At 37.7% G+C, this 25,351-nt stretch overlaps 2 protein-coding genes across 3 annotated transcripts in view; one reads left to right on the forward strand and one right to left on the reverse strand.

The window, feature by feature from the left end:
* Positions 1–15,100, reverse strand: part of chchd3a (coiled-coil-helix-coiled-coil-helix domain containing 3a) — an 82,718-nt gene extending 67,618 nt beyond the window's left edge. For both annotated transcript variants that reach the window (XM_065289684.2, XM_065289683.2), the window contains exons 1-3: positions 14,871–15,100; positions 13,979–14,180; positions 4,146–4,239 (exon numbers count right to left, since the gene is read on the reverse strand). In XM_065289684.2, the coding sequence (XP_065145756.1) occupies positions 4,146–4,239; positions 13,979–14,180; positions 14,871–14,951 (377 nt within the window). In that variant the 5' untranslated portion in view covers positions 14,952–15,100. The remainder of the gene's footprint in view (positions 1–4,145; positions 4,240–13,978; positions 14,181–14,870) is intronic.
* A 1,848-nt stretch (positions 15,101–16,948) lies between these two features.
* Positions 16,949–25,351, forward strand: part of exoc4 (exocyst complex component 4) — a 198,521-nt gene continuing 190,118 nt past the window's right edge. Inside the window, exons 1-3 of the mRNA XM_065289682.2 lie at positions 16,949–17,052; positions 19,287–19,476; positions 23,484–23,678. Of these exons, the coding sequence (XP_065145754.1) occupies positions 16,973–17,052; positions 19,287–19,476; positions 23,484–23,678 (465 nt within the window). The 5' untranslated portion in view covers positions 16,949–16,972. The remainder of the gene's footprint in view (positions 17,053–19,286; positions 19,477–23,483; positions 23,679–25,351) is intronic.

Genomic DNA, 25,351 nt, shown 5'->3' on the forward strand with positions numbered 1-25,351 from the left:
TTTTTTGTTTGAGTCTGTAATGCCTTAGAAGCTTCCTAAAAACCTCTCTCAGAAAGCTCTATTAGGGTGGGGGATTTTAAACAAGTGGTTTTGCACCTATTTGGCTCCCCCTACTGGCTTAACTTGCCATCTCATTACTGATTGGCTGACTTTGCTGCCACTCAAAAAATGTAGCCAATTATTTTAAAGTGGAGGGGCAGGGAGATGCCTGTGATGTCATAAGCATCAGTTTTTCAGATTGGGCCGTTTTCGGGCTGACATTTCTAAAAGAGGAATTTCTGTGAGACTGAGATGTTTAGCATGTCTAGCACTTTTTGTATGTTCGTGAATGCGGGTAGACTACCATTATTCAACAAAGACAAGGTAAAAATGGTTTTTCATTCTGTGTCCCCTTTAATAACAGCTAATGATCAATGTTCATATCGGTATCGATAGATGCAGTGTTCAAATTGAGGGGGGCTGGGGTGGTCCCAGACCTCCCTTAACCATGGAGGACGCCCTATAAAGCACACAAATATAAATTAGGGGTTCCCCTGGTTTTTATTCAAATTAAAATGCTACATGAATTTTAAATTCTCTTGCTGTGCTGCCACAAAGCGACACTGTCCATTATTTGTCCCAATTTCGGATTTCTTTCTGAAATAAATGTAAACTCTCAAGTGCGCCTCACGCTGTTTTCTAGAAGAATTTACAGATTGATAGATTTACGATTGGTTAAGGGTTTTTTTTTTTAAATCTTCTTTGCTTTGATTTAAGCATTGATCAAGGACAAACTAAAAATGTTGATCCTACTTTGTGAAACACTGGGTAGATGACTTTTTAAGCAATCGAATATATATTGGTGCATCTCTAAGGAAAACTATACTGCAGTTTGTATGCTCTGATTTCATAACATAAATGAAACAAGGAGTAAAAAGCAAAACTATTGGTATCCGTTTATATCAGTAGATTTCATATTAAGCAATCGAATATCGATTTAGGCAAAGATATTTAGTATCGGCGCATCCCAAAAAAATATCGGTTTGCTGGCAGAATCTGTAAAACTTAAATTTTTCAGCAAAGTGCATGAAAGATGAATCGGTCACCATCTCTTTAGCATCTAATATCAGTATTATTCTGCGATCAACGCTATGCTAGTTTAAAACAGAAGTTGGCTACAAAGACTCGCGCTTTCATGCAACCAGCAAAACTCACATGTACCCACATTGACATACACACACACTTCAGAAAACCCTTTAAAGAAATAAAGTGGGAAGAAATGTAAATTAGAAAAGAAGTAGAGGAATGCATGCTTCACATACACGGACACCATATATGTATCTTAGATGAACCAGCCGGGAGCCAGCTACATTAAAGGTCGCTGCTAAATTAAGTTGGCAGAGCCTGACAAATCTACCAGCCGAACTCTTCCAGGAATTCAGTCCCCCTAAATGGCATCCAGGCAGCCAATCTTCGATTTAGCTCTCATGGTAAATGTGGAGCTACAGCCCATCTGTGATTTTCAGATAATAAAATCATCTGTACTGCGAACTAAAGCCTTTCAATTTATTAGATTAACAAATATTCACACGAAATGTCAAATATTTCAAATGTCGTGCAAGATTAAGAGCACATGAACAAAATCCATGAACTGAAACTTAACTCCATCTCTCAAATAAACTCACTGTAAATGGAGCAAAAACCCAAATATAAAAAGTTCAAGAAGCTTGGTTAACGGAAATGACATTACAGTAAACCACATGTTTACCATATCTAAAGAGATGTGCACACCAAAGCTTTTAAACGCGATTAAAAATGCCAAAATGCCAGCTGTTTATTCAGCTGACTGCTTTGATAGCTGTGATACTTCTGCTTTGTTTTGTCTTTGTACGATGTGCCGGTTGGCTGTTGTGATATTTGTCCCACCCTTCCTCTACTGTGATTGGACGGCGATATTTTTCAACTCTCAGGGAAAAACACTGACCGGCGGCTTTCAGCGCAAAAAAAAAAAACCTCCAGCTCCTGGCTTTTTTTTTAAACAAAGCGCTTCCATTTGAAACAATTGAAAACATGTGTCTGCCGCGGCCGTAAAAGCTTTGGTGTGCACGCCCCCTAACTGAAAGAATCGAGAAGGCGAAGTTCACCGCCCCAGAGACGGATTAGTCTCAAAAGGTCCTCCACTTGAATCTAATAATCAATGTTTATATCGGTATCGATAGATGCAGTGTTCGAATGGGGGGGGGGGGCTGGGGTGGTCCCAGACCTTCCCTTAACCATGGAGGACCCCATATAAAGCACACAAATATAAATTAGGGGGGTCCCCTGTTTTTTATTCAAATTAAAATGCTCCATGAATTTTAAATTATTTTGCTGTGCTGCCACAAAGCAACACTGTCCATTATTTGTCCCAATTTCGGATTACATAAATCGAACACTGGGTAGATGACTTTTTAAGCAATCGAATATATATTGGTGCATCCCTAAGGATGCAGTTTGTATGCTCTGATTTCATAACATAATACTTTGAAACAACGAGTAAAAAGCAAAACTATCGGTATCGTTTTGTATCAGTAGATGTCATTCTTAGCAATCGAATATCGATTTTGGCAAAGATATTTAGTATCGGCGCATCATCAAAGCTGTTGTGATATTTGTCCCACCCTTCCTCTACTGTGATTGAACGGCGATCTTTTTCAACTCTCGGGGAAAAACACTGACCGGCGGCTTTCAGCGCAAAAAAACAACCCTCCAGCTCCTGGCTTTTTTTTTTAAAATGCAGCGCTTCCATCGGAAACAATTGAAAACATACGTCTGCCGCGGGCGTAAAAGCTTTGGTGTTCACGCCCCCTAACTGAAAGAATCGAGAAGGCGAATTTCACTTCCACAGAGACGGATTTGTCTCAAACGGTCCTCCAATTGAGAAGAGGCTGGAAAATGCCAATATCAGGTCTTCAAAATCAAAGCCAGGGGCTAATTTCAGTCAATTCAATCCAGCAGTCTCGAAAGGGCACTTTTAAAACACAACACATCCCAGGGAAAGAGAAGGAAAAGGAATGAAAGAAATGGGACTTGGAGAAAGCTAAATGGAAGACAACATTAAGGACAATATTGATTCTGTCCTTCCAAGCATGACATCATGGTCAATAAAGCCTCTACTTTCTCTTAATGGCGCTGCCGAGGCAATGGGATGGAGCACTCTGCCTCAGTTGCCTCAACAACAATGCTGTAAAACAACAGAACCTGCCCTTAAATTTACTTTTATAGCTGACAGAAAATAAACTCCCTGTCAATAGCAATTTCTGCAGGTCAGAGTGTTGGCCTTGTTGGGAATAACTGTACGAGCGGTATTGGAGGTTGACATGGAGCAGAGACGAAAATCCAGTACATTTGTCACAAGAATAAAATAGAGTGAGTAGTTAAGGAGCTTGTACACGGAGAAGTGATGAGTGAAGTGCAGTGATTTGAGAACGAGGAAAATACTGAAGCAAATCCTGGTATGCTCACTATTTACCTGTGATTGGATTGGAAGTAAATCCTATCTGTGAATTTCTCGGAAACCCATACTTGTGTTTACAAGTGGCTCTGTTTTCCCAACTCAATGAGACAATGTTTTCCACTTCTTTGCCATGCTAACTTGCTGAAAATTCAACCAATGGTGAGGCTTAACGACAAAAACAGGGTGACGTGGGAGCCAGGAAGTATATCGCTATGTGAAATACTGCCAAAGACGGTGATACATGGACGCAGGAAGTATGGCAAGGGAGACGCAGCGTCTCGTTCCCTTCTCAGAGAACAACAGTTACATACGTAACCCTAGATGTTTTCATGTGTCAAACACAACTATGCAAAAAAGCATTTTGGTATGAATTAACATTCGCATACAGAAGATATAAGCATTTAAAGCAAACGAAAAAAGAATTTTATGATATTATCCTACACTACACAGGGAATAATATGGATTTTTTTCCAGAACACTTTCAATGACCTGTATCTATGTATGTATATTTTCAAAAACTTCCCAGGGCCTTAAATCTTTTCCCGCTATTCACAAACTTTAAGGATTTCAAGGACCCGTGGGAACCCCGTACGAATCAAGAAACCGGCTTATTACATACCTGTCACGTCACATGTATCACATTTCTAACAGAGTGCACGTGCATATTCACCGTTGTTTCAGTTCCTCTCGTGCTTTTCTTCTCTCATCCTCCAAATCTCTCTGCAGTTCCTCCGCGATCTTTCTTCTGAGCTCAGACTCATCCGCTAAACAGAAAACAATACACACATGCACATTAGATGCAGAGCAATCGCATGAACGCCAGATGGCTATTTCAACGTGTTTGACTTCGCTCTTACGAGCCACATGTCACAAAAGGCAATGCGCTGTGGGTGATAAAGTTTTTGTTGCGAAACCGCACACTTTCTGTTTTTTTTTTGTTGTTGAGGAAATTGTAAAAGAAGTTTGGGAGTGCAGTGATGTGAGGTTTTCTGAGCCCTCAGGACTTCTATGCCTTATGAGGCGGATCGAGAGCGTGATATAGAGAACGAGGGTCCTATGCACCAACAATGACTCTGCAATAAAAGCACCAACAAATTACGTTTTATTTTCCAACACACACTTGTACTTTCCAACGTACAGTCAAACGCGTCAGTCCTGTTGCTTATGTAGATGGCTAATTGCCCGTGAAAGCACAGTGGAGATACAGAGAGGACAAACTCTGCCAATGGATAAAAACGCCGCACTGCAGTGGAAGTCAGAGTAAAAAAAAGTATAATAATATGTAGGAGTTCGTCTGACAGCGTATCGAAGAAAAGAAAAAAAACACTATTATTTGTTGGTGCTGACTGAAAGATCTGAAAAATGAAGATATAGTAGCTGTCAGTAGGTTAAAGTGATTTTTAAAGTAGTCATCTGATGGAGACGTCAGTTTACCACTATATGGTTAGGTTACATAATGATGTCCATTTCAGAAACTGCATAGCCGAAAACCTGTAGGGAAGCCAAACACTTAAAACTATCACTTTCACCATCTTTAAGACAAATGAGATGTTCTCTCGATGCTGAGATGATGCCGAAGCTGAAACCAAAATTAATTGTGAACATTGGCATGGCATTTATCACACAGCAGGCAGGTGTAATGGATACAGGCAGACAGGTGCTGTCAGAACGTCAATCCCAAAAATGCATATCAATATCAAAATACAGATGTGGGAGATCCTACACAGAGAGCAAATTCGATCTCCATCTGTAAAACAAAGAGATCTTGTTTTGTATATAACAGTTACTGTTCACAAGCTTCTGTTTCCCTCGCTTTCATTCAGTTGAAGTCTTTCCAAAACACAACGGATCATTAGCGGGTACGCGACCGTTCCATCTTCATTTAAAAACAACTGATTCCTCTACATGGTTTACAGCACAAAGATGCAGGAAGCTGATGCAGATAAAGAAAGTTTAAAATGTCCAAGTAATTCAACAACAGTTTATCTTTAGATGTAATCCAATATTGTGATAATCAGGGGTTAAATTGGGATTTGTTATGTGGGGGGCTCTGTGGGAGGGGGGGTGTAGAGGGGTTACATGTTTAATACTGATGACAGCAAAGCCACAGGTGTGGTTCAATGACATTCTGGACCTCTGGACCTTACATAAGTTTCTGCTTTAAAGTTGGGCCAAAGGTTGACCCAAAAAAAATTAAAAGAAGCGTCTGAACTTTGAAGTTACAAGAATCAACCTCAATCTACCCAAAAAACTCAATTAACAAGAAAAGGTACAACATACACTCAGGGCTCCAGACTGTCACCAAATGGTGGCATTTTGCCACCAAAATTTGAGAATGTGCCACTAAATTTTTCATCCAGTCGCACATGTGCGACCAATAAATTTGAACTTTTTTGTGATGTGACACTGAATTTAAATCAGCACATTGTACTTTTTGCATCTATCATCAAAGTATTTATTAGTAATACAGTGTACTACTTAGTAGAAATGTGAACATTTGGTTAGCATGTTGATTTACAGTATGTGCCCCTAAATTTTCTGGTTGCGCCCCTAAAATTTTCAGTTGGGGGCCACTGTGCTCCTAGTGAAAAAAGTTAGTCTGGAGACCTGACACAGCAAAAAATATTCAAGAAAAAAAAATCTTAGTATTTTTGTCTTGTTTTGAGTAAAAATATCTAGAAATTCTTAAATTAAGATGCTTTTTCTTGATGAGCAAAACAACTCAAGAAAATAAGTCTAGTTTTTAGACCAAAAATATCAAATTTAAGTGATTTTGTGCAAAACTAGCAAAAAAAATCTGCCAATGGGGTAAGCATTTTTATTTATTTATTTAGTGTTTAAGAAAAATGTTCAAGATTTTTTGCTTACCCTATTGGCAGATTTTTTTGCTTGTTTTATGCACAAAATCACTTAAATTTGATATTTTAAATAAAAGCATCTATATTTTAAAAAGCAGATATTTTTACTGATAACAAGACAAAAATATTAAGATTTTTTTTTTGAAAATCATTTTTTTGCAGTGTACTAAATCAGCAACATGTCTTATAAATTAGCCATAGAGATTCCCTATGCTGGTTAGCAGCTAGTAAAACAATGACTATAGTTAAGTTGTAATTGATTTGTACAATCAAAATATTATTTTATTAAACTATACAATAAGTTATTTCTAGTGTTATCCAGTTAACCTTACTTTAATACTTTGTTTCTAATCTGAATTTTCTCTCTCTCTCTCTCTCTCTCTCTCTCTCTCCTCTACAATGTCAAATGATCGTGCGCAAGTGTGCGTTATTGAGGTTTTGTGCGAAATGCAGCGGCGCTGTGTACCGATGTAGATTAACTGAGCACATGGTGACAAGAATGATTGATGCGTCGTGCAAATGAGCAGTAAAATCACGGCTGCGCAATCCGTTTTTGTCGTGGGTGCCCCATGGAAACACATTATTCGCTTCGCGTCAATACATATGCACCAGTGCAGCGTGTACACTGTCGTGGAGCAGAGCGAGACCTTTAGCCTTTGTGCCGGGGTTTAGCCCCAGACAGCCCTGACCCAAATTAACCCTGGTGATAATACCATTAACTACGATAAAAGTCCTAGCAATAACCGTAACGTAAGTAAAATTAATATCATCCCATGCCCAAAGTACTAAAATTAAATAGGTTAAATTGTTAAAAGGTACACTTTTTTATACAATATTGCATGAAAATTTTAATTGTTGAAATTAAATTGCTTAAATGATACTTATTTTATACAATACTTTCCTTTTTAATAATCAGCTGATGAGTCTGTAAAATTTGGAATAAATACAAACACAAAAGGCAGTTATCAACTCATGCCGATAACCTTTCAATGTCTATATATAATCAAATAAATATGAAGGATATCAAATCTACATTTACCCCTTAAAGAAGTTTACTCTCACTAACTAAATGGATTAAAAAACTCTGTTTAATCCAGTCTACATCTATCACTTTTACTTTTCTTTAGCATTATTCACAGATTGCCATGATTCATTCATTTTAACTGAGCTTTAATATTAAAAAGGACAGAAACAGGAAGTTCTGTTAATTCTGTTGAAAGCCAGCTCTTATGTTCAAACACCACCTGAAAATCATCTGAGGAGTTTAACAGGAGGTCATAGAGACACCCAAAATGACATTAACCGTCTGGTTGCCCATGTCACTCCTGAGTCAGAAAAGTAATGCTTAAATATGAAAAACCCATCACGAGTAGATATTTCTGCCTCTTTCCCTCCTTCTGTCACCCTCTTCAAGAATTTTAAAAAGTGCCTCTTGGGCAGTCTCAGGAAAGATAACAGTCAGAGACAAATTGCACGTCTCATAAGGCGTTTCATTAATCTCCAGACCAGGCAAGAGAAGAGAGAGAGGCGGGGCTGATCTGAACCATTACGCTTTCCTCACGAACAGACTCGGATGAGTCTCGACCTCTTTCTACACATAAAAAGACTCGAAATGTTCCACGATTTTCAACGAACTTCAAACAAGGCGCTCCTCTTATCCTTAAAATGTCCTTCATCGCCACTGATTTACAATTTTCATGCATCGCTAATCGTTTGAATAAAACCCCACACAAACATCGGAAAAGATCTCTTCATTATAAGCGTGTCAAATGCGAAGAGAGAGTTTGCCCATAACAAACTTGGTGGTGATCTTCAAGGAGATATTTAAAATGTAAGGAAAAAGTATGTTTATGTATGTGCGAGAATGTAATTAAGAGTTATAATGGAAGAGAGCGTGTGGGCTCTGAGTATGAATATTCATGGTACGTTGAGAAGGTGTAGGTAGATCAACCTTGACCACCGTCTAATCATCATGAGCAGGGGCTTCTCCGTGATTTAGCGACAGTTTCGGTCATCCGCGACATCTCTTAATGCCTCCATTCGTGGACACACATAATCAATGCCCCTCATTAAGGTCACGACCTTTGACCTCAAGAAATTGCACAGAACCTCTTGAGGTAAGGTGAGACAAAATTTGAAAGAGACATTTAAGGCTGCAAATGCTACAAAGCCGCAAAGTTTTGCTCACCACCTCTCATCCTAACTCGCTCATCTTTTATTGTGCTGGACGAATAAAACGCATATGGGTTTGAAATGAATTTTTGGATGAGCTATCTCTTTAATAATCCTATGAATATTCATGACACACACTTATGAGGAAGGCTTCACACTTTACATTTCTACACCCCATAACTGCCTCCGAAACGACTACTTCCATACTATATAGTAGGCGAAAAGTAAGTCCGAATTCATAGTATTTATAAAACCGTGGGCAGAAATAACCCGGATGATTTACTACCTCTGGCAAGATCCCGAAGTGTTCATTCGGTGGACTCTTTGCGCTATCCTGGGAGCCCCCAGGAGGGGAGTTATCCAAAGAAGATGAAGAAAAGAAGGCTGTTGTTTTATTTTAAAAATGCCTGAAAGCGGTAAAGCGGCTCTATTCAAATGCAAATACACATATTAAACAGATGTCACTTGTGTTTAAATTACGCTTTTTTAACATTATTTCAGTTTAACTTCATTTAATTCAGTACCTACTGTCACAGTATGCGATTTTGGACACAGCCTATGTTTTTGAATATGCATTTTTACATGGCTCATGTTCCCACTGTTTTTAACACAACTTGTGTTGTCCCTTTCATTTATTTTAACATAAAATATCGCGTTAAATGGCATGACACACACAATGTGTAAAAAATAACACATAATTTTTTACAGTGTACACATCTTTTTGACAGGTGCAGTTTAATATTACACAAAACTAGGGTTGCAAAATTCTGGGAAAATTCAAGGCTGGTAACTTTCCAAGGGAATTTCTACGAATATATAGAAATTAACTGGAATAAATGGGAATAAACTTTGAAAAAAATTGCAAAGTTGCCTATTACAGGGAACTTAAATGTACTTAAAAACTCCTGCAGCATAATTTTTGATTTAATACAAGTTCAGTTAAATTTCTACCCTGCACAGTCTTTAGTCAAGTGCACACTACTATGTTTAATGTTTATAAAAAAGTATCTTATGCTCGTCAAGCCTATATTTATCTGATCAAAAATCCTTCAGAATGTATATTTATATTAGAATGATTTCTGAAGGATTTTTGATCAAATAAATCCATGCTTAATGAATAAATCCAAGTATCAGGATTCTTCAAAATTTTTATTACCTTGCATGCCTGTCTACTTATGACCAAAAAAAATGTTTATATTATGATATAGTTTCTATAAATTTTCCTAAATTTCCAAATAATTTCCATAAAATTTCCAAAATTCCTCTGATTAAGTTCCCATGGAAAGTTTCTGGAATTTCTTTCCACCCCTTTGCAACCCTACACAATTTTTTTTATTATTATTATAATTTTTTTTCTCTGTGTAAACTATGTATGTTAATGTAGTAACGTCTCCCCCTGTTATGTATTTTATGTAATGTTGTATGTTTTCTTTTCTGTAATGTTTAGTGAACATGCAATAAAAAAAAACCTACACAAAAATGAAAAATAAATATGTATTTTAATAACATTTATGGCATTATATGTACAAATGATTAAAACAGATGTTGTCTTATCTTAACTATTTCCCTGCCATTGATGAGTTAACACGTCAATTAAGAGAAAGCGTTTCCCTGCCAGTGACGAGTTTTTCCGGCAATCCCTATTTCCGTCTTATCTTAACCATTTCCACACAATTGATGAGTCAACTTATCAATTAAGAGAAAACGGTACCCTTTCAATGACGAGTTTTTCCGGCAATCAGTATATCCGTCTTATTTTAACTATTTCCCCACCATTGACGAGTTAACTTGTCAAATAAGAGAAAACTCTTCTCTGCCAATGACGAGTTTTTCCGGCAATCCGTATTTCAGTCTTATCTTAACTATTTCCCTACCATTGACGAGTTAACTTATCAATTAAGAGAAAACGCTCCCCTTTCAATGACGAGTTTTTCCGACAATCAGTATATCGGCTTTTATCCACCTGGGGCGGTCTTACCCAACTTGTATCAACTCTGTGTTTGTCATCGCTCTGAATTGGATCTGTATCAAAAGTCCTTCACAAAAATTTTATTTTCATTTTTTGCTCAAAATGTTGTATTTTTTAAGAAACCTACCCATATTTGAGAAGTGATAAAAAGAGAATAAATAAAGGTAGGATGAAAGTTTGTTTCTGTTTTGTTTGAAAGCAAAGGGTCTTTTCTTGCACTTAATATATTGTATGTTGTTTATATATTTAAAGAAGAACATTTTCTGGAAGGCATTAAACTTTTGTGAAAATCATAAAAATGCCGGTTGGCAACTTTTTTTTTTTAAACGCTGGCGGGGAAAAAGTTAAAACCGAAAGTAAATGGGTTTTCACTCACGGAAGTTAAAAATTAGCTAATAAAATATTTCAAATCAATATGTAATGTTCCTTACCTTACTTATGAGATAAATAGCCATGCAATAAGCAGGATAATGTACAGGGAGCCAGGTGTTATCGTGAAATAAGCCCCTTCAGATCCTCCGTTTCAAATCTGTTCCTGATCACACTATAAGGGCTTATTTCTACGATAACAACCGGCTGCCTCTACATTATCTCAATAGTTGAAGCAAAACAATCCCAGTTTACTTCATATGTGTGTCACAAACCTACACCGACCAATCCAGTCATCAACGTACCAAAGAAAATGGGCGAGCAAGAGAGATGAACCAAGCTTGAGCAGAAAAGCATGAGACAGAATGAGGCGTAGGGAGTTATAGATAGATAGAGACAGAGAGAAAGTGTTGTGCCTCCATGGTAAAGCTCATTAAGCAGATCTGTGTCTCATTAACAGAAGGTTGTCTCCTTATGCGCGACGAGGGCGGGCATCTCTTTTCCCTCTTTTCTAAGTACAGCCAGTTCAATGTGTCAGCTGCTGCCCACAGACTCTGCAGCCGACACCACCATTAAAGTCCAAGAGGGCACACATACATTTTCACACGCATTTCACCTGACAGACTTTCATAGGCACTGTTTCAATACACATTAGATGTGCCTAATTACACGGAGGTGGACGAGAGCTCACAGCTCAAAAAGTGAAAAAGTCACGCCGCTTGAAGCATCACTGACGGGAGACGGGTGAGATTGGGTGTTAGACAAAACTACAGACTGTGGGCTGAATATAGAAATGAAATATGTGGATGAAGTTGTTGTTTTGTTGCACAGAATGAGTTGGTGTGTTTCCTGTTAAAACGGGACATAACAAAAGGGTTGTTTATTTATATTTTAAGGTCTTTGTTAGCTTTTAGTTTATGTCACAGTCATGAAGCATTGTTTTGCTATATCCTATTGTTGGTCGGTATGAGGTGACATTAGCTGGTGAGGATATTTATATTCTAAAGAGCATTTAGAAAGCCATATTTGCATACGCCTGCATGTACAAGATGAGTCATCATTATTTTCAGTGTTTACAATTTAAATGCTAAAATACTTAAGGGATGTCTAACTTTGAACAGTTGACATTGTTGCACTTTATTAAAATCCACCTGTGGGGAAAGTCAGGTATTTATTGTTGTTTATATGTCGGTGTTGTTTTTAGCATGCTTTAAACCATGTGCACATTCAGCATTGTGCACATACACCACTGCTAGAAAATGAATCATGTTTTTGTGGTAAAAATTTAGTAATCTTTTTGGTGTATGGATTAATATTAGCAAAACCATGGTTTTACTACAGTAACCATGTTTTCTTAGTTTTAATTGTAGTAAAAATATGGTAAATTTTTGTAAGGGTTTCTCCATAAAATTGGAGAAGGCAAACTATCCCTTTTGTTTAAAATATAACCCGCTGCATCTTGGCGGCTCTCTCGCGCACGTGCAGAGAGCTGCGCTCTGTCCGAAGTCAGATCACTAGGTAGTAATCCTGTTCATGATATGCATTTCAAGGAGTTGTAGCAATACGTCCCTCGTGTTTAAAATATAAATCAGGTTCCGCTGGACCGATGTTTTTAAAGGCACTTCTGAGAGGTTTATTTTCATCCGCTTGGCAAGCCAACTGGAGGTGACATGGGGGCGTGGCTGCATTGACAATTCCATTTTTTAATTCGAAGTTCGAGGTTGTGACTTAATTTCGATCGATTTCGATTGTGACACCCTTACACCACGTTGGAGACCCCTGCCCTAAAGCAAAAAGCTGTATGTCTGTGTATATTTTGAGGATCGCTCAGAATGTGATCTCTATCAAAAGTCCTTCACAAAAATAGAATTATCTAAGCTTTTTGCTCAAAATTTGGTGTTTTTGAAGAAACCTACCTATATTTGAGAGGTGGGGATAAATTTTTTTTTTTTTTTGAAAGCAGAGGGTCTGTGCTTTTATTTGATTTATTGTATGTTTATATATTTAAAGAAGAACATTTTCTGGAAGGCATTAAACTTTTGTGAAAATCATGAAAAATGCTAGCGCTGGCTGGCAACTTAAAAAAAAAAAAAAAACGCTGGCGGGGAAATAGTTAAGGTATCAGTATGTGCAATTTTTGAAGGGGTACCGCATCTGACAGCTTTGTACTTTTAGATGTAGGTGTGTCAGTTAGATCCATTCAAAACGACACATGCACTTCCAATTGTTAGATCTATTAACAGACAGAGCAGCATTACTTTTGATGAAAACAAAACGGTTGAACATTTCATCGACTCAACAAGCTTTTGGGAGAAGACGCCGATTGCGGTACCTTGGAGGCCGGAGTGGCTTAAGTGGAGTTCCTAATTACATCATTGATTCATTAACTCTATTACAAGTTAGAATTAATTGTTTCATTAGCAATCAGGCACAAGCTATGAATCATAATCTAGAAGTACCCAGACCCGTTCGCTCACGTCAAGAGGGCTTAACTTTTAGAAAAAATAAAATATTAGCCAATCTGTTCGACTAATTTTTAAAAATCAATACTGTAGTATTCCAAATAAATCTTCATCAAAGAAAGACACAGCGCTGCTGGCTGTGAATTACTGATTGATGCGTGTATACGATTAAAAAAAGTGCCAGGCCAGAAATGACTTGACGTATAATATTGGCCCTTCACACGGTTGTGCAAATGTAATTATTTTATGTATTTATTTATTAACATCAATGAATGACAGGCTATGAAGTGCATCATACAATTTAAAGACCTCAGTGAGTAATTTACATTTTCACACGTGTGCCAGTGTTACCTTATTCAACAATTTGACTTACAAGCTGAAATTGATGGATAAGCAACAAGTTTTTCTGCAGTTGGAGGAGGGTGGGGAATAGTTTCAAAAGTGAAAGGCACAGGAGAAAGAGGGTCAGCTGAAGAAGAAGATGCTGCCATTACCACAGGTGGAGCAGAGAAAGATTCAGATGCTGAAAGGGCAGAAATGGACTCAATAGGGGAAGGAGGTGTTAGTGGCTCCCCAGGGTGTGGAAGTGTGGAAACCTCTGAACGATGAGGGGCAACAGCAGATTTGACAGGGGGAGGAGGGGTTGTAATAAAATCAACGGCAATGGACTCACCTGTAGGTGATTCAGCTGTGGGTTGAGATGGTGCAGGGGAGGTCACAGGTGGAGGTGGAAGGGGGTCAAATGGAGGAGATATTGGCACCAGTGCTGGCAGAGGATCAACCACAGGGGGAGAAGCAGGTGGGGTTCTGGAGGGTGGCTGGGCCTTTGATGGGTCTGAAGGTTCCCTCATGCGGTTTATGACCTTCTCTGAGAGCTGAAGAACAACAGACATGGAGAAAACAAGAGCAATAAGCACAGGCTAAATGCAAATCAAAGTTGATTCATTAAACATGGACATTTTGTTTACTTGACTATTGAAAAGATATCAAATACTTGAGTACGGGAAGGTTGGAAACTTTGAACAAAGCACAGTATCAAAAAGCATCAAATAGTATAATAAATCTTATAAAAAAAACTCATACATGTAAACCTTGTAAACAAACAAAAATACAAAACACATTACCAGTTTTTACTGACATAACCAACAGCTTGTGTAAAGGAGGGAACTGTGACTTAAGTATTGGGGGGGGGGGTATTAAGTGTTGGGGGAAAAAAGAGTAATGTTACTCATGGTGCTTGAACTGCAACAGGTGTGTTTTATTTTTTTTAAAGAAAATAATTAAATTTCTCTGATGCTTTCAGGGATGTCAAATGTAAACTCCAAAGTAAGGGTCACAAAATGGCCAAAAATTCATAACCTACAGTACTATACAGCAGCAGATCAACACTGTTTTGTAGCGGGGCATGATGCTTATACAGTTAACTAAGTTAGATTAACTTTATTACCGGCTTCCTCCACGATCCAGCAAAGATCGACAACACAGTAAATGTGCATTAAGCCATGCAACAGTATACGTGAGCTGCATTTGACAGGTGGAGGATAACACATGCACGTGTCACTCACCCTTATGCCCTTCACTATGGTTATGTTCTCATTCTCATCCGACTCAAAAGACACGCGACGCGTGCTGCTGTTAGCCCCCATTGCTGATCAAACGCTGGCGTTTAACCAGCAACTTCATGTAATTTGTAAACTTTAAATAGTGCTATAGATGACAGTTCTTTGGTTATAATGCCCGGACACCAGTGTCACAACAGTTCCCGCTGGGAAACACAGTAGGCTTCCGGGTTCAGCCCCGCCCACCTGGGACTAGAAAGAACATCGATTCTCATTGGATGAGCGGAAAGCGTTGAGTGTTAAACATGTTTCTATTGGACAAAACAAATAAACAGAGTGATTTATTGCATATATAGCCACCGTTTGTATATAAATGCATTAATAATATAATACCGTTAATACTATTATGTATATATATATATATATATATATATATATATATATATATATATATATATATATATATATATATATATATATATATATATTTATCCTCTTCTTGATTTTCAATTTTCTTTTAGTCACTTTCTATTGTCTATATACTGTATGTACTGTTAGTATTTTTCTATGTAATAATTTGTTTATAATGGGAATATAACATTTATAAATGTAAATATATGAAAATAAAGCCAATGTTTTCTGTTTTTATAAGTAGAGTAAAAATGTTGAAGGACTTTAATCTTTTAGAAGACCCTATAAGTTTCAAATTATTATGATTATCTTATATATTTTTAATTTATTTTTAATTTATTTTTTATCTGTCTTTTAATTACTCCTTCCTTAAAACATTCGTTGAGATGTTATCTTAATTTATAAAATTGTTTGCCTTATTGTAATTGTCTGTTTACACAATAAAAAATAAGCATAAAAAATGAGAAAAAAATGTACTGTGAGTACTTCATACACATTAGCAAATTTGTAAAAGCTAACAAGTATACCATTATTTTTTTCTCTCTTTTTTCGGTTCATGTTTTCCCAGATTTCTTTTTATGCTACATGGAGAGACCAGTTAAAAAAAAAAAAAAAAAAAAAAAAAAACTCTTCATGTCAAAAGATTGCTGTGGGCATTTAGGCCTTCTGTCCTTCAGTGGGTGGCGGTCTTTGTCTGTGATGCCCTTAGATGTCAATGTGACAACCCTTTTATCCTGAACTTGGTGATGAGAAATAACCTGAGTCCTGTGTCATCAGCAGAGGACAGTAGATTGTTCAGAAATGATCGGCCTCGGAGGACGCTGATAAGAACTTTTGGGTTTGACTGGACTCAGAGGAGCTAAAAGAAAAATATCCTCAGCTTCTCAGTGATTGTTTCCTTTTTTGAAGGGGCACAAAATTGCCCACTATGTTATCTCTGCTGTCCACGGACACATCAGTCAAAGAAGAGACTGCCAGATCGACCCTCTCCCACACAATCAATGCTCTTTCCTCCCTGGTTTGTTACAGCAGAGATCGTCAAGAGATACAGGTGGAGCAGAGCCAAAGCAATATATCCAAGAAACAGAATGCAATTAACAACCTTTCTCTCTCTCTCTCTCTCTCTCTCTCTTTCTCTCTCTCTCTCTTTCTCTCTCTCTCTCCCTCTCTCTCTCTAGTGTGCTTCATATAAACAAAATAAATAAATATAAGAATTACTAAGAACCAATTCATAGCACAATAAGGGTTACAACAGTTTATTATATATTTTTGTGAGTGTCTGTACATTTGCTATGTACAGTACATTTTGTTTATATATTATATATTTGATTGTATATTATATATTTTGAGTCGCAGAGGAGTTTGTGATCTTTGTCCCTTGAAATAAATTATATGACAATATTTATTATTATATAAACAATTATGTCTCTCCCTGTGTCACCAGATAATCCCCAAAATACGGTAAATTATTATTAGATTGTGATACACATAATATGTATTCTATTATTAAATGGCATACTATTACAGCATTCCCCTATTTCTTTGGAAAGAAAATCATTCACAATTGAGAAACGAGTATGAACAATAAAACTACATTTCCCTGCAAGCTGACGATCAGCTGATCAATCCGAGGAAGAATTCCCATTGGCTGAGCTCCCTGTCACGAGGCCGTTCGTTGTTTGGGTGGTAGCGGAAAGATGGCAGCTGACACAGGCAGATACAGGAGCGCTGTCTCCAAAAGCAAAGACCCCTCTGGTTTGCTTATCTCTGTCATAAGGTGAGCGATATAAGTATATGATGTCGCGTGCGGTCAAGCTTGCGTTCGCTATTCTGAGTCTTGTCAGCACGAGGGAAAGTGCAGTGATGGACAGCCACTTAGCATTCTTGCTAACGATACATCCTGTTGTTCTTCAATATTTGTGTTTAAAATAAAATAATTTTATTGTCCATCTGCTCAATTTTATTGGATTTTTAAAATGACGTTATACTCCATTTAGACGTTATGCTAAATGTTTTCAATAATGTTTGTATGTTGAGAGAACTAACGTTAGTGATTTGCATACATGGTCAACATCGTTTGGACATGCACCCCATTAGTCTTATACTTTTACAATCAGACTTGTTTAAAATACTCTCTATGTAGAGAGTATTATGCTAGGATTTGGTGTCTGTTTTGACAGTAGGTCCTGTCTATATTTCTGTCTAGGTAGGTTAGGCACTTAAGGGATGAGGCATCTCAAAACTTTGCTTATTTGCTACCTGCAGTCATTCCTAACTTTCCTCTTCATGGCTGGTTACATTTTTATCCACATCCATCATCAACTTGTAAATAGATTTTTAATTTTCTTACATCGAATGCCATTAAACTGAAAAGCTGTCAAGAGATCCATCACATGCTTATCCATCACAAAGCTCGTTTACCTCCTTTCATACCCCTCATCCATTTCCATTAGGATGTCCTTAGGCCAATTCAGAGAGGTCACAAAAGAGCGAGTCCATAGGTGGATGATATGTGCTTTTACATTGAATACTGTCTCTCCTTTCCTGTCTTTTCTTAAGCTCTCTCTCCTCCTTTCTGAGCTCTAGGGAGTGCAATGACTGTAATGAGGTCTTTTGGGAGATTGTGTGCAGCTTTTTTGCGGTCTGATTTAAAGCCACGCCGCAGTGGAAATGAGTCAGGAAAGATTTTGAGAGCTGAGTGGTGCTGTCTGGCAGTCTGCCGTCAGGGACACTCGTTGAATTGGCACGGGCCCCGATGGCTCTCTCGGAGTGGGTGGGCATCTGATGATGGATTGTGAAAATGTTGCAATGGCTAAAATCCTTTTACATTAGTCTGAATGTATGCAATATAATGATGATGGGATGAGTTTACGGTGGGTGCAGCCATGTCTGTTGCATTCATGCTGTTCTCTGTAGAAGATTAGTAATGTAATGTGGTCGAATGCATTTTCTCCGGTGCTATTGAAGTAATTGAAAACTGACAAAAAAGCACCATAATAATATCATAAATGTGGTCCAAGTGACTTTATTCCAAGTTTTCTGAAATTGGCTTTGTGTGAAATTTAAAGATGTTAGACTTATCCTTTATTCATGAATCAGTCATTGTTACAGTACTTCTAATGAACATTTACAATTTTAAAGAAATTGTTCACCCAAAAAATGAAAATTCTGTAATTTACTAACTCTCATGTTGTTTTAAACCTGTATGAATTTCTTTAATTTTTTTAACACAAAAGATAGTTTGATAAATAATGGTAAGCGAGCACACAGTTGAATATACCTATTAATTTCTATAGTTTGAAAAAATACTATGGACGTCAATGGGGACCACCAAGTACTACCCATTATTTATCGAAATGTATTTTGTATTTAACAAAATAAATAAAAAAAGTTTTATAACAACATTAGGGTAAGTAAAATTTCATTCATGACAGGATTTTCTTCGTACATTTTGGTCTGTTCATACAGATCTATCATATGCCATCAAGATAGATGATTTGACATATAGACTACTTTTACGTGAAAAAAATGAAAATTTTATTCTTTTTAAAGGGGACATATCATGAAAATCTGACTTTTTTCATGTTTGGTTCCCAGTGCTTCTATCAACCTAGAAAATGTGAAAATGAACAACCCAGTAACATTTGGTAAACCATTCTTTGCAAGCATGCAAAAAAATAGGTCATTGAAATTTGGCCCTCTTGTGATGTCAGAAGGGGCTAATATCGCCCCTTAATCTGCACTATGCAATCACGACACTGCCATTTAGTGCAGAGATCAACTCATTTGCATTTAAATGGCACATTTTTGCTCGCACCTACAAAGTTTCTATATCTATATGGTTTTTTGAACTAGAACTTTACATAAGTACTCTGGGGACACCAAAGATACATTTAAAAAAAAGTCTTGTCCACTTAAAAGAAAACAAGTGATCCATTTATTTTGAAAAGATGCAGTCAAATAAATCAAACTCAGTTTGAATGTAATTTTTATATGGGATGTTTTGTTTAGGACACTGTCCAGCAGCGCTGATGTGCAGGATCGAGAGACAGAGAAGGGCCGCCTGGAGGAGGCGTATGAAAAATGTGACCATGATCTGGACGAGCTGATCGTTCAGCACTACACAGAACTCACCACGGCCATCCGCACCTACCAGAGCATCACAGAGAGAATCACCAGCTCTCGCAACAAGATCAAACAGGTGTGTAGCAGCACATCCACTTAGGGCTGTAACAATTCCTCAAGTAACTCGAGTAATACGAATATAAAAATTATTTGCCTCGAGGCTCCGTTTAGTCCATTTAATTACAGACGGAGCACTGTGTTTCCCCATGGAACATTATAACATGCGCACGGCAGACGTGAAAGCCGCGTGAGACAAGAACCGCTTTTTCGTTCTTGTGTGTAAGAGTTATGTTGTTAACCAGTGGATCAGCACTATTATGTGGTCATAATATATTCAATATTACATTGATGTCCTGACCTGTCATTATGTAATGAACTTCACTTGTGGTTGTTGTTTTACACATGTGCTATACATTGTTGTTGTTTATTACTTTTTTGGTACAAAATTTTAAACTTCTGTAGTTCCAGTGCAATGAGTTTAGCAAGAGTTTAGTAATCTGTATGAATGCAGTTTTAGCAACAAAAATGTTTTTTTTTTTTTAAAGAATGAAACAAATTAATTAATTTTAAGAGACCTGTTTTATTTTCTCTTGTATATTAAGGATTGTTCTTTATTAAAGAAAATGTATTTTTTATCCGATTAATCAATGGAATAATCAGAAGAATACTCAATTACTAAAATAATCGACAGCTTCGGCCCTATATTCCCTTACTTTCTATTAGGGCTGTAACGATTAATCTTGCAAATGCACGTTTTCTCAATGAATGAATTTTAATGAATTACGGTGAAATCCCGGCACATACCAAAGCCAGGGGGCGCTCTTGTGCAGAAACTCCCTTTGTGCCACAGAAGAAGTAGCATTACGAACGCCATTCAAGGGCTGTTTCTCAATATGCGTTCTTCAGTGATCTTGCGTCCTTGTTTTCTCGCTCTACGTCATCATTAACAGTCGAAGTTCAATTCCAATTCTCAATACCCGGATGTGTTCTTGATATCGAGGATGCATCGAGTGCCGACTTGCGCGCTGAAATCTGGCGAGGTCTGGTGACCAACAGGAAGATCGCACACATCTCAATTCTCACAAGTGCTTTCTGTGTTCTCGCGACCTTCTGAGTTCGTTCTTTCAAGGTCGCCTGGCAAGACCAATCTCCACGAGAACGCAAGTCCGTTCTTTGCATTCTTGGAATTGAGAAACAGCCAAGGAACTGTCTACAGGATGTTTATATCGCTGTTCTTCAAATTGTTTCAGGTATTTTCATGATAATAAAGAATATTTTGAATGATTTTGTTTAAGGAGTGTTGCTTATTTCATTTCAGGTTATAAACAACTCAGACTCATAATGATTTTAGATTGATAAGGACTTCCTACCGACCAAATGCCGTAGTACACGCACAAGCTGTGCATGAAACACAGAATCGCAGCCTTGCGATTCAGAATCGATTTCGATTGGATTTTTAATTGGACACACGATTAATCGTTACAGCCCTATTTTCTATGGTATTTTTAATTTTGTAAATTAACATAACAGTATGTTATGGATTAGTGTTTTCTATGCATCATCATTATAAATGCAGTTAATGCATCTCTGTGTGCTTTATTGTAGGGATGCAACGAATCCAGGATTCGGATTCGGCCGAATACTGGGCTTTTTGACGGGGTTCGGGTTCGGCCGAATCCTAGATTTTTTTTCCACCGAACCGAATCCTAGGCTTGCGCTACGCTGGTCGACGTCACGCGGCCGTTGATTACACACATCGGGTGCTGACGTGGAGATGAGCTTTTTCTTTCGGTGAGCTTTAGGGGCTGGACACACCAAAACTTTTAAACACGGCTGAAAACGCATTGAGGACACCAACTGCCAGCTGTTTTTCAGCCGAGCGCTTGGTAGCTGTGATGCTTCAGCTGTGAGCTGGTTGGTTGCTGTGGTAATGTCCCGCCCCTCCTCCATTGTAATTGGACGGCCGTGTGAAACCTGACATTGACGAGCGGAGCTTCTCACTCAAAGTTAAATATTGTTTTCAGCGCGGAGCTGCCTGCTTATTGGAAAAACGAGCGTGTCGCAACGCATCGCTTTCATTATGCATAGGCTTATGGTAATTGTCAAAATAGTTTTCCAACTTGTCATCCTGGCATAATGTACAGTTAAAATTAAATAAAATGAAAAATACATGCTGTGGACGTTGTATAATTCATTAATGTGTTTTACTGTGTTAATGGAATAAGGATGCGAGTAGGATTCGGTATTCGGTTTCGGATTCGGCCGAATCTTAAACGGTGGATTCGGGATTCGGCCGAACCTAAAAAATCTGGATTCGGTGCATCCCTACTTTATTGTACAGTTAAGTGTTGTATTTCATTTGCTAGATCATTGTGTTAGCAGGTCATAGTCAGCCAGTCAGTTTGTCTGACATGTTTTCTTGTAAATTAGCATTTTTGGTCAGTATCGTTATATATTTAATAAACCTCCTTTAGAGGTAAAAATCTAAACCTCTCGCACCTTGACGGATGCGATTTCCTTTTCCTCAGAGGAAAATCGTCATGACATTTTTTAATTGGCTGAGGCCAATATTAAGCGGTTTTGAAGCGAAATTGCTTGATTAACGTATAATACATGTCAAGAATATTCTGTCAATATCGTTATCTCATTTTTTACCAAGGTGCCATTTAGCGGCTTTTACATTTCTTCATGTTTAGCTTGAATGCGGTGTAAGTCACTTTGTATTAGGGATGCATAACGATTAATCGTGATTAATCGATAGCAGAATAAAAGTTTTTGTTTACATCATATATGTGTGTGAACTGTGTATAATAATTATGTATATATAAATATGCACACATGCATGTATAATTTGAAGGAATTTTTTTTTATATATTAAGTATTTATATATAATATAGATATACAAATGTATATACACATGTAAACATTTCTTAAATATATACATGCATGTGTGTGCATTTATCTATACAAAGTTATTATACACAGTTCACACACATATATGATCTAAACAAAAACTTTTATTCTGCTATAGATTAATCGCGATTAATCGTTATGCATCCCTACTTTGTATAAAGGATCTGCATTAAAGTTAATGCATAAAGTCATTAAAAGATTAGTTAAACCACAAGCTAAAATTCTGCACTCACTCTCATAAAATAAGACATCATTGAGAAATAAATCGGTTGCTCTTTGACATGTAATACTGAATGGGGACTACAGCTTTTAAGCTTTAAAAAAGATTAAAAGCACAATCAGACTGGTCTATTTCTCTTATTGTAAATAGTTATATAATTATAACTCTTATAATTTATCCAGGGAATGACTAATGAGAACAAAATAGAAGAAAAGTACATGTTGTAAACAACACCTTGCGGGAACATCAAAACCAAATCAACAGTTGTTTAATCTGTTTCTTAGTGTTTTGTTTAACCGTAACTCTTAGTCAGGTGGTCCCCTAGGTGTTAGACAGGCGCTGGCTTCCCAGATACATGTGCAGTCGCTCAGACTTACAGCTCCCTTTCTTAGTTCTTGATGATGGGTGCTTAGGGACCTCCAATCTCCATCTTCACACCCTCATTATTATTTAAAGACACAGGTGACTGAGTTTGTTTATTGAGCTCTTGAAAGACGGCTTCGAGTCAAGGAGTCACACAGCGTTTGCTTGTAAAAATGAAAATGAAAGACAATAACCGTTCATTATTTCTTGTGTTTTTTTAACCCAGCTTTGGGATTTGTACACGTTTGTAAGCTCCTTTTCAGAACTTATAAATGTACTAATTACCAGTGCCCCCCCTCCCCAAAAGCTCCAAAATACGGTGAGGCGTCATAAAAGGAACATTAAGATTTGCAAGTAATTATACAAGCCTTCCATTTTGGAAATAATGACCTTGTAAATTAGCCACTAACTGCACACCGCGCTCGGGCTTTAATGTACGATGAAATGTTTGTTTAGCTTCTTCTCCCCTGCTGCCAACAGGCATGAAAATAATTATGCAGAAAGCTAAGAGCTGTGAAAGAAAACTACTAAACTGATGCTCAACTTTCTCTCACATTGTGTGTGTTTGTGGGCTGAACCTTGCTTAGGTTAAGGAGAACCTGTTGTCCTGCAAGATGCTCCTTCACTGTAAGCGAGATGAATTGAGGAAGCTGTGGATTGAGGGCGTTGAGCACAAACACGTCCTTAGCCTTCTGGATGAGATTGAGACCATCAAGCAAGTTCCTCAGAAACTGGAGGCATCCATGGCCAGCAAACACTACTTGCACGCTACAGATATGTTGGTGAGTATGTTCATTACAGATACGTTTGTTATTACCCGTGAATGCCTTTTTTCATCTGTGATGAAAAATCACACAAGTTGAAGGTTTGGATTGTTCAGTTGCCAAAATGAACAAAAAATACAAGCCAGAAAATAATAGCTGTTTTCCTATATGAAAACGTTGCATACTTCTCAACTAACTTTGTGAGGTGCCACCTGGGATATTTTTTCAACAGTCTTGAAAGAGTTCCCATGTTTGCCTGGTGCTTGTTGGCTACTTTTTCTTCTCTATGCTTTCCAACTTTCCAACAAAAAAGTTTTAGTAAATTATTAAATTCATTTTAGTAATGAGTAAAAATATTCTAGTACAGCTTTTAATGATGTAACAATTTGGAGATACTATATTGCTTTGGTGTGAACAACAAATTTCAAGAACTTTTAATCGAAAGGTTTGTAAGTTAAGGAGAAACAGAGTCTCGTGTTCAAAAGTTGATATGTTGACTTATGAAGAGTGACCAACCTCCTGGTCCTCTGCTTTACTAAAATCTGATTACGCAATCTGTTTTTCTCGCCGCCATGAGGCTCATGGTTGCTTTTCAATGAAAGACGCCACGGGAGCGCAACCTCCTGAGCGCTTTGGAAAGAAGAAACGAAAAAAGAACAATCGTTTTTAGACACAACATGCGAACATGCTCAAAGGTTTCGGGCCGGATTGTGTTATATTTTTGAAAGTAGATGCGGCCACATAGAGGGGGAGGGGCGGGTTGCAAATGGCCCTAAAATTTAGGCCTAAATGATCTCTTGATGACTTGATTGAAAATGCGATAATTGACACCGAGATAATCATAGCGACGTTCTGCCATCTCGCATGGTTACCTTCACTGCTTCGACCAAAATAATATAACATAAGTGTTATGTTCTTTAAAGGAACACGCCCACATTTTGGGAATTTAGCTTATTCACCGTATCCCCCAGAGTTAGATAAGTCCATACATACCTTTCTCATCTCCGTGCATGCTGTAACTCTGTCTGACGTAGTCCCCGCTAGCTTAGCTTAGCACAAAGGCTGGAAGTGAAAGGCTTCACATAGCAAACTGCTCCTAATAAGTGACAAATAACGCGAACATTTTCCTATTTATGTTTTGTGATTTGTATAGTCACAACGTGTACAAATAACAAGGTCATATGAGACACAGCCATCTTTTAACTGTATACATACTGGGAACTATATTCTCAGAAGGCGAAACACTGCTACTTGGGCGGAGTGATTTGCACAACTCTGACCTAACTCTTTGCTCCTCACCAGGAGGCTTCTCGGATTCTGCGAACAAATCACTTCGCCCAAGTAGCAGTGCTTCGAATTCTGAGAATATAGTTCCCAGTATGTATACTGTTAAAAGATGGCAGTGTCTCATATGACCTTGTTACACGGTGTGACTATACAAATCACAACACATAGAAATAACAAATAGGAAAATGTTCGCATTATTTTGTCACTTATCTGAAGCAGTTTGCTAGCTGGAGCCATTCACTTCTAATCTTTGTGCTAAGCTAATCTAGCGGGGGCTGTGTCAGACAGAGTTACAGCATGCACGGAGATGAGAAAGTTATGTATGGACTTATCTAACTCTGGGGGATAATGTGAACAAGCTAAATTCCCAAAATGTGGGCGTGTTCCTTTAACTCTTTCCCCGC

This window comes from Paramisgurnus dabryanus, chromosome 1 (assembly GCF_030506205.2).
Source record: "Paramisgurnus dabryanus chromosome 1, PD_genome_1.1, whole genome shotgun sequence".
NCBI classification, from domain to species: domain Eukaryota; kingdom Metazoa; phylum Chordata; class Actinopteri; order Cypriniformes; family Cobitidae; genus Paramisgurnus; species Paramisgurnus dabryanus.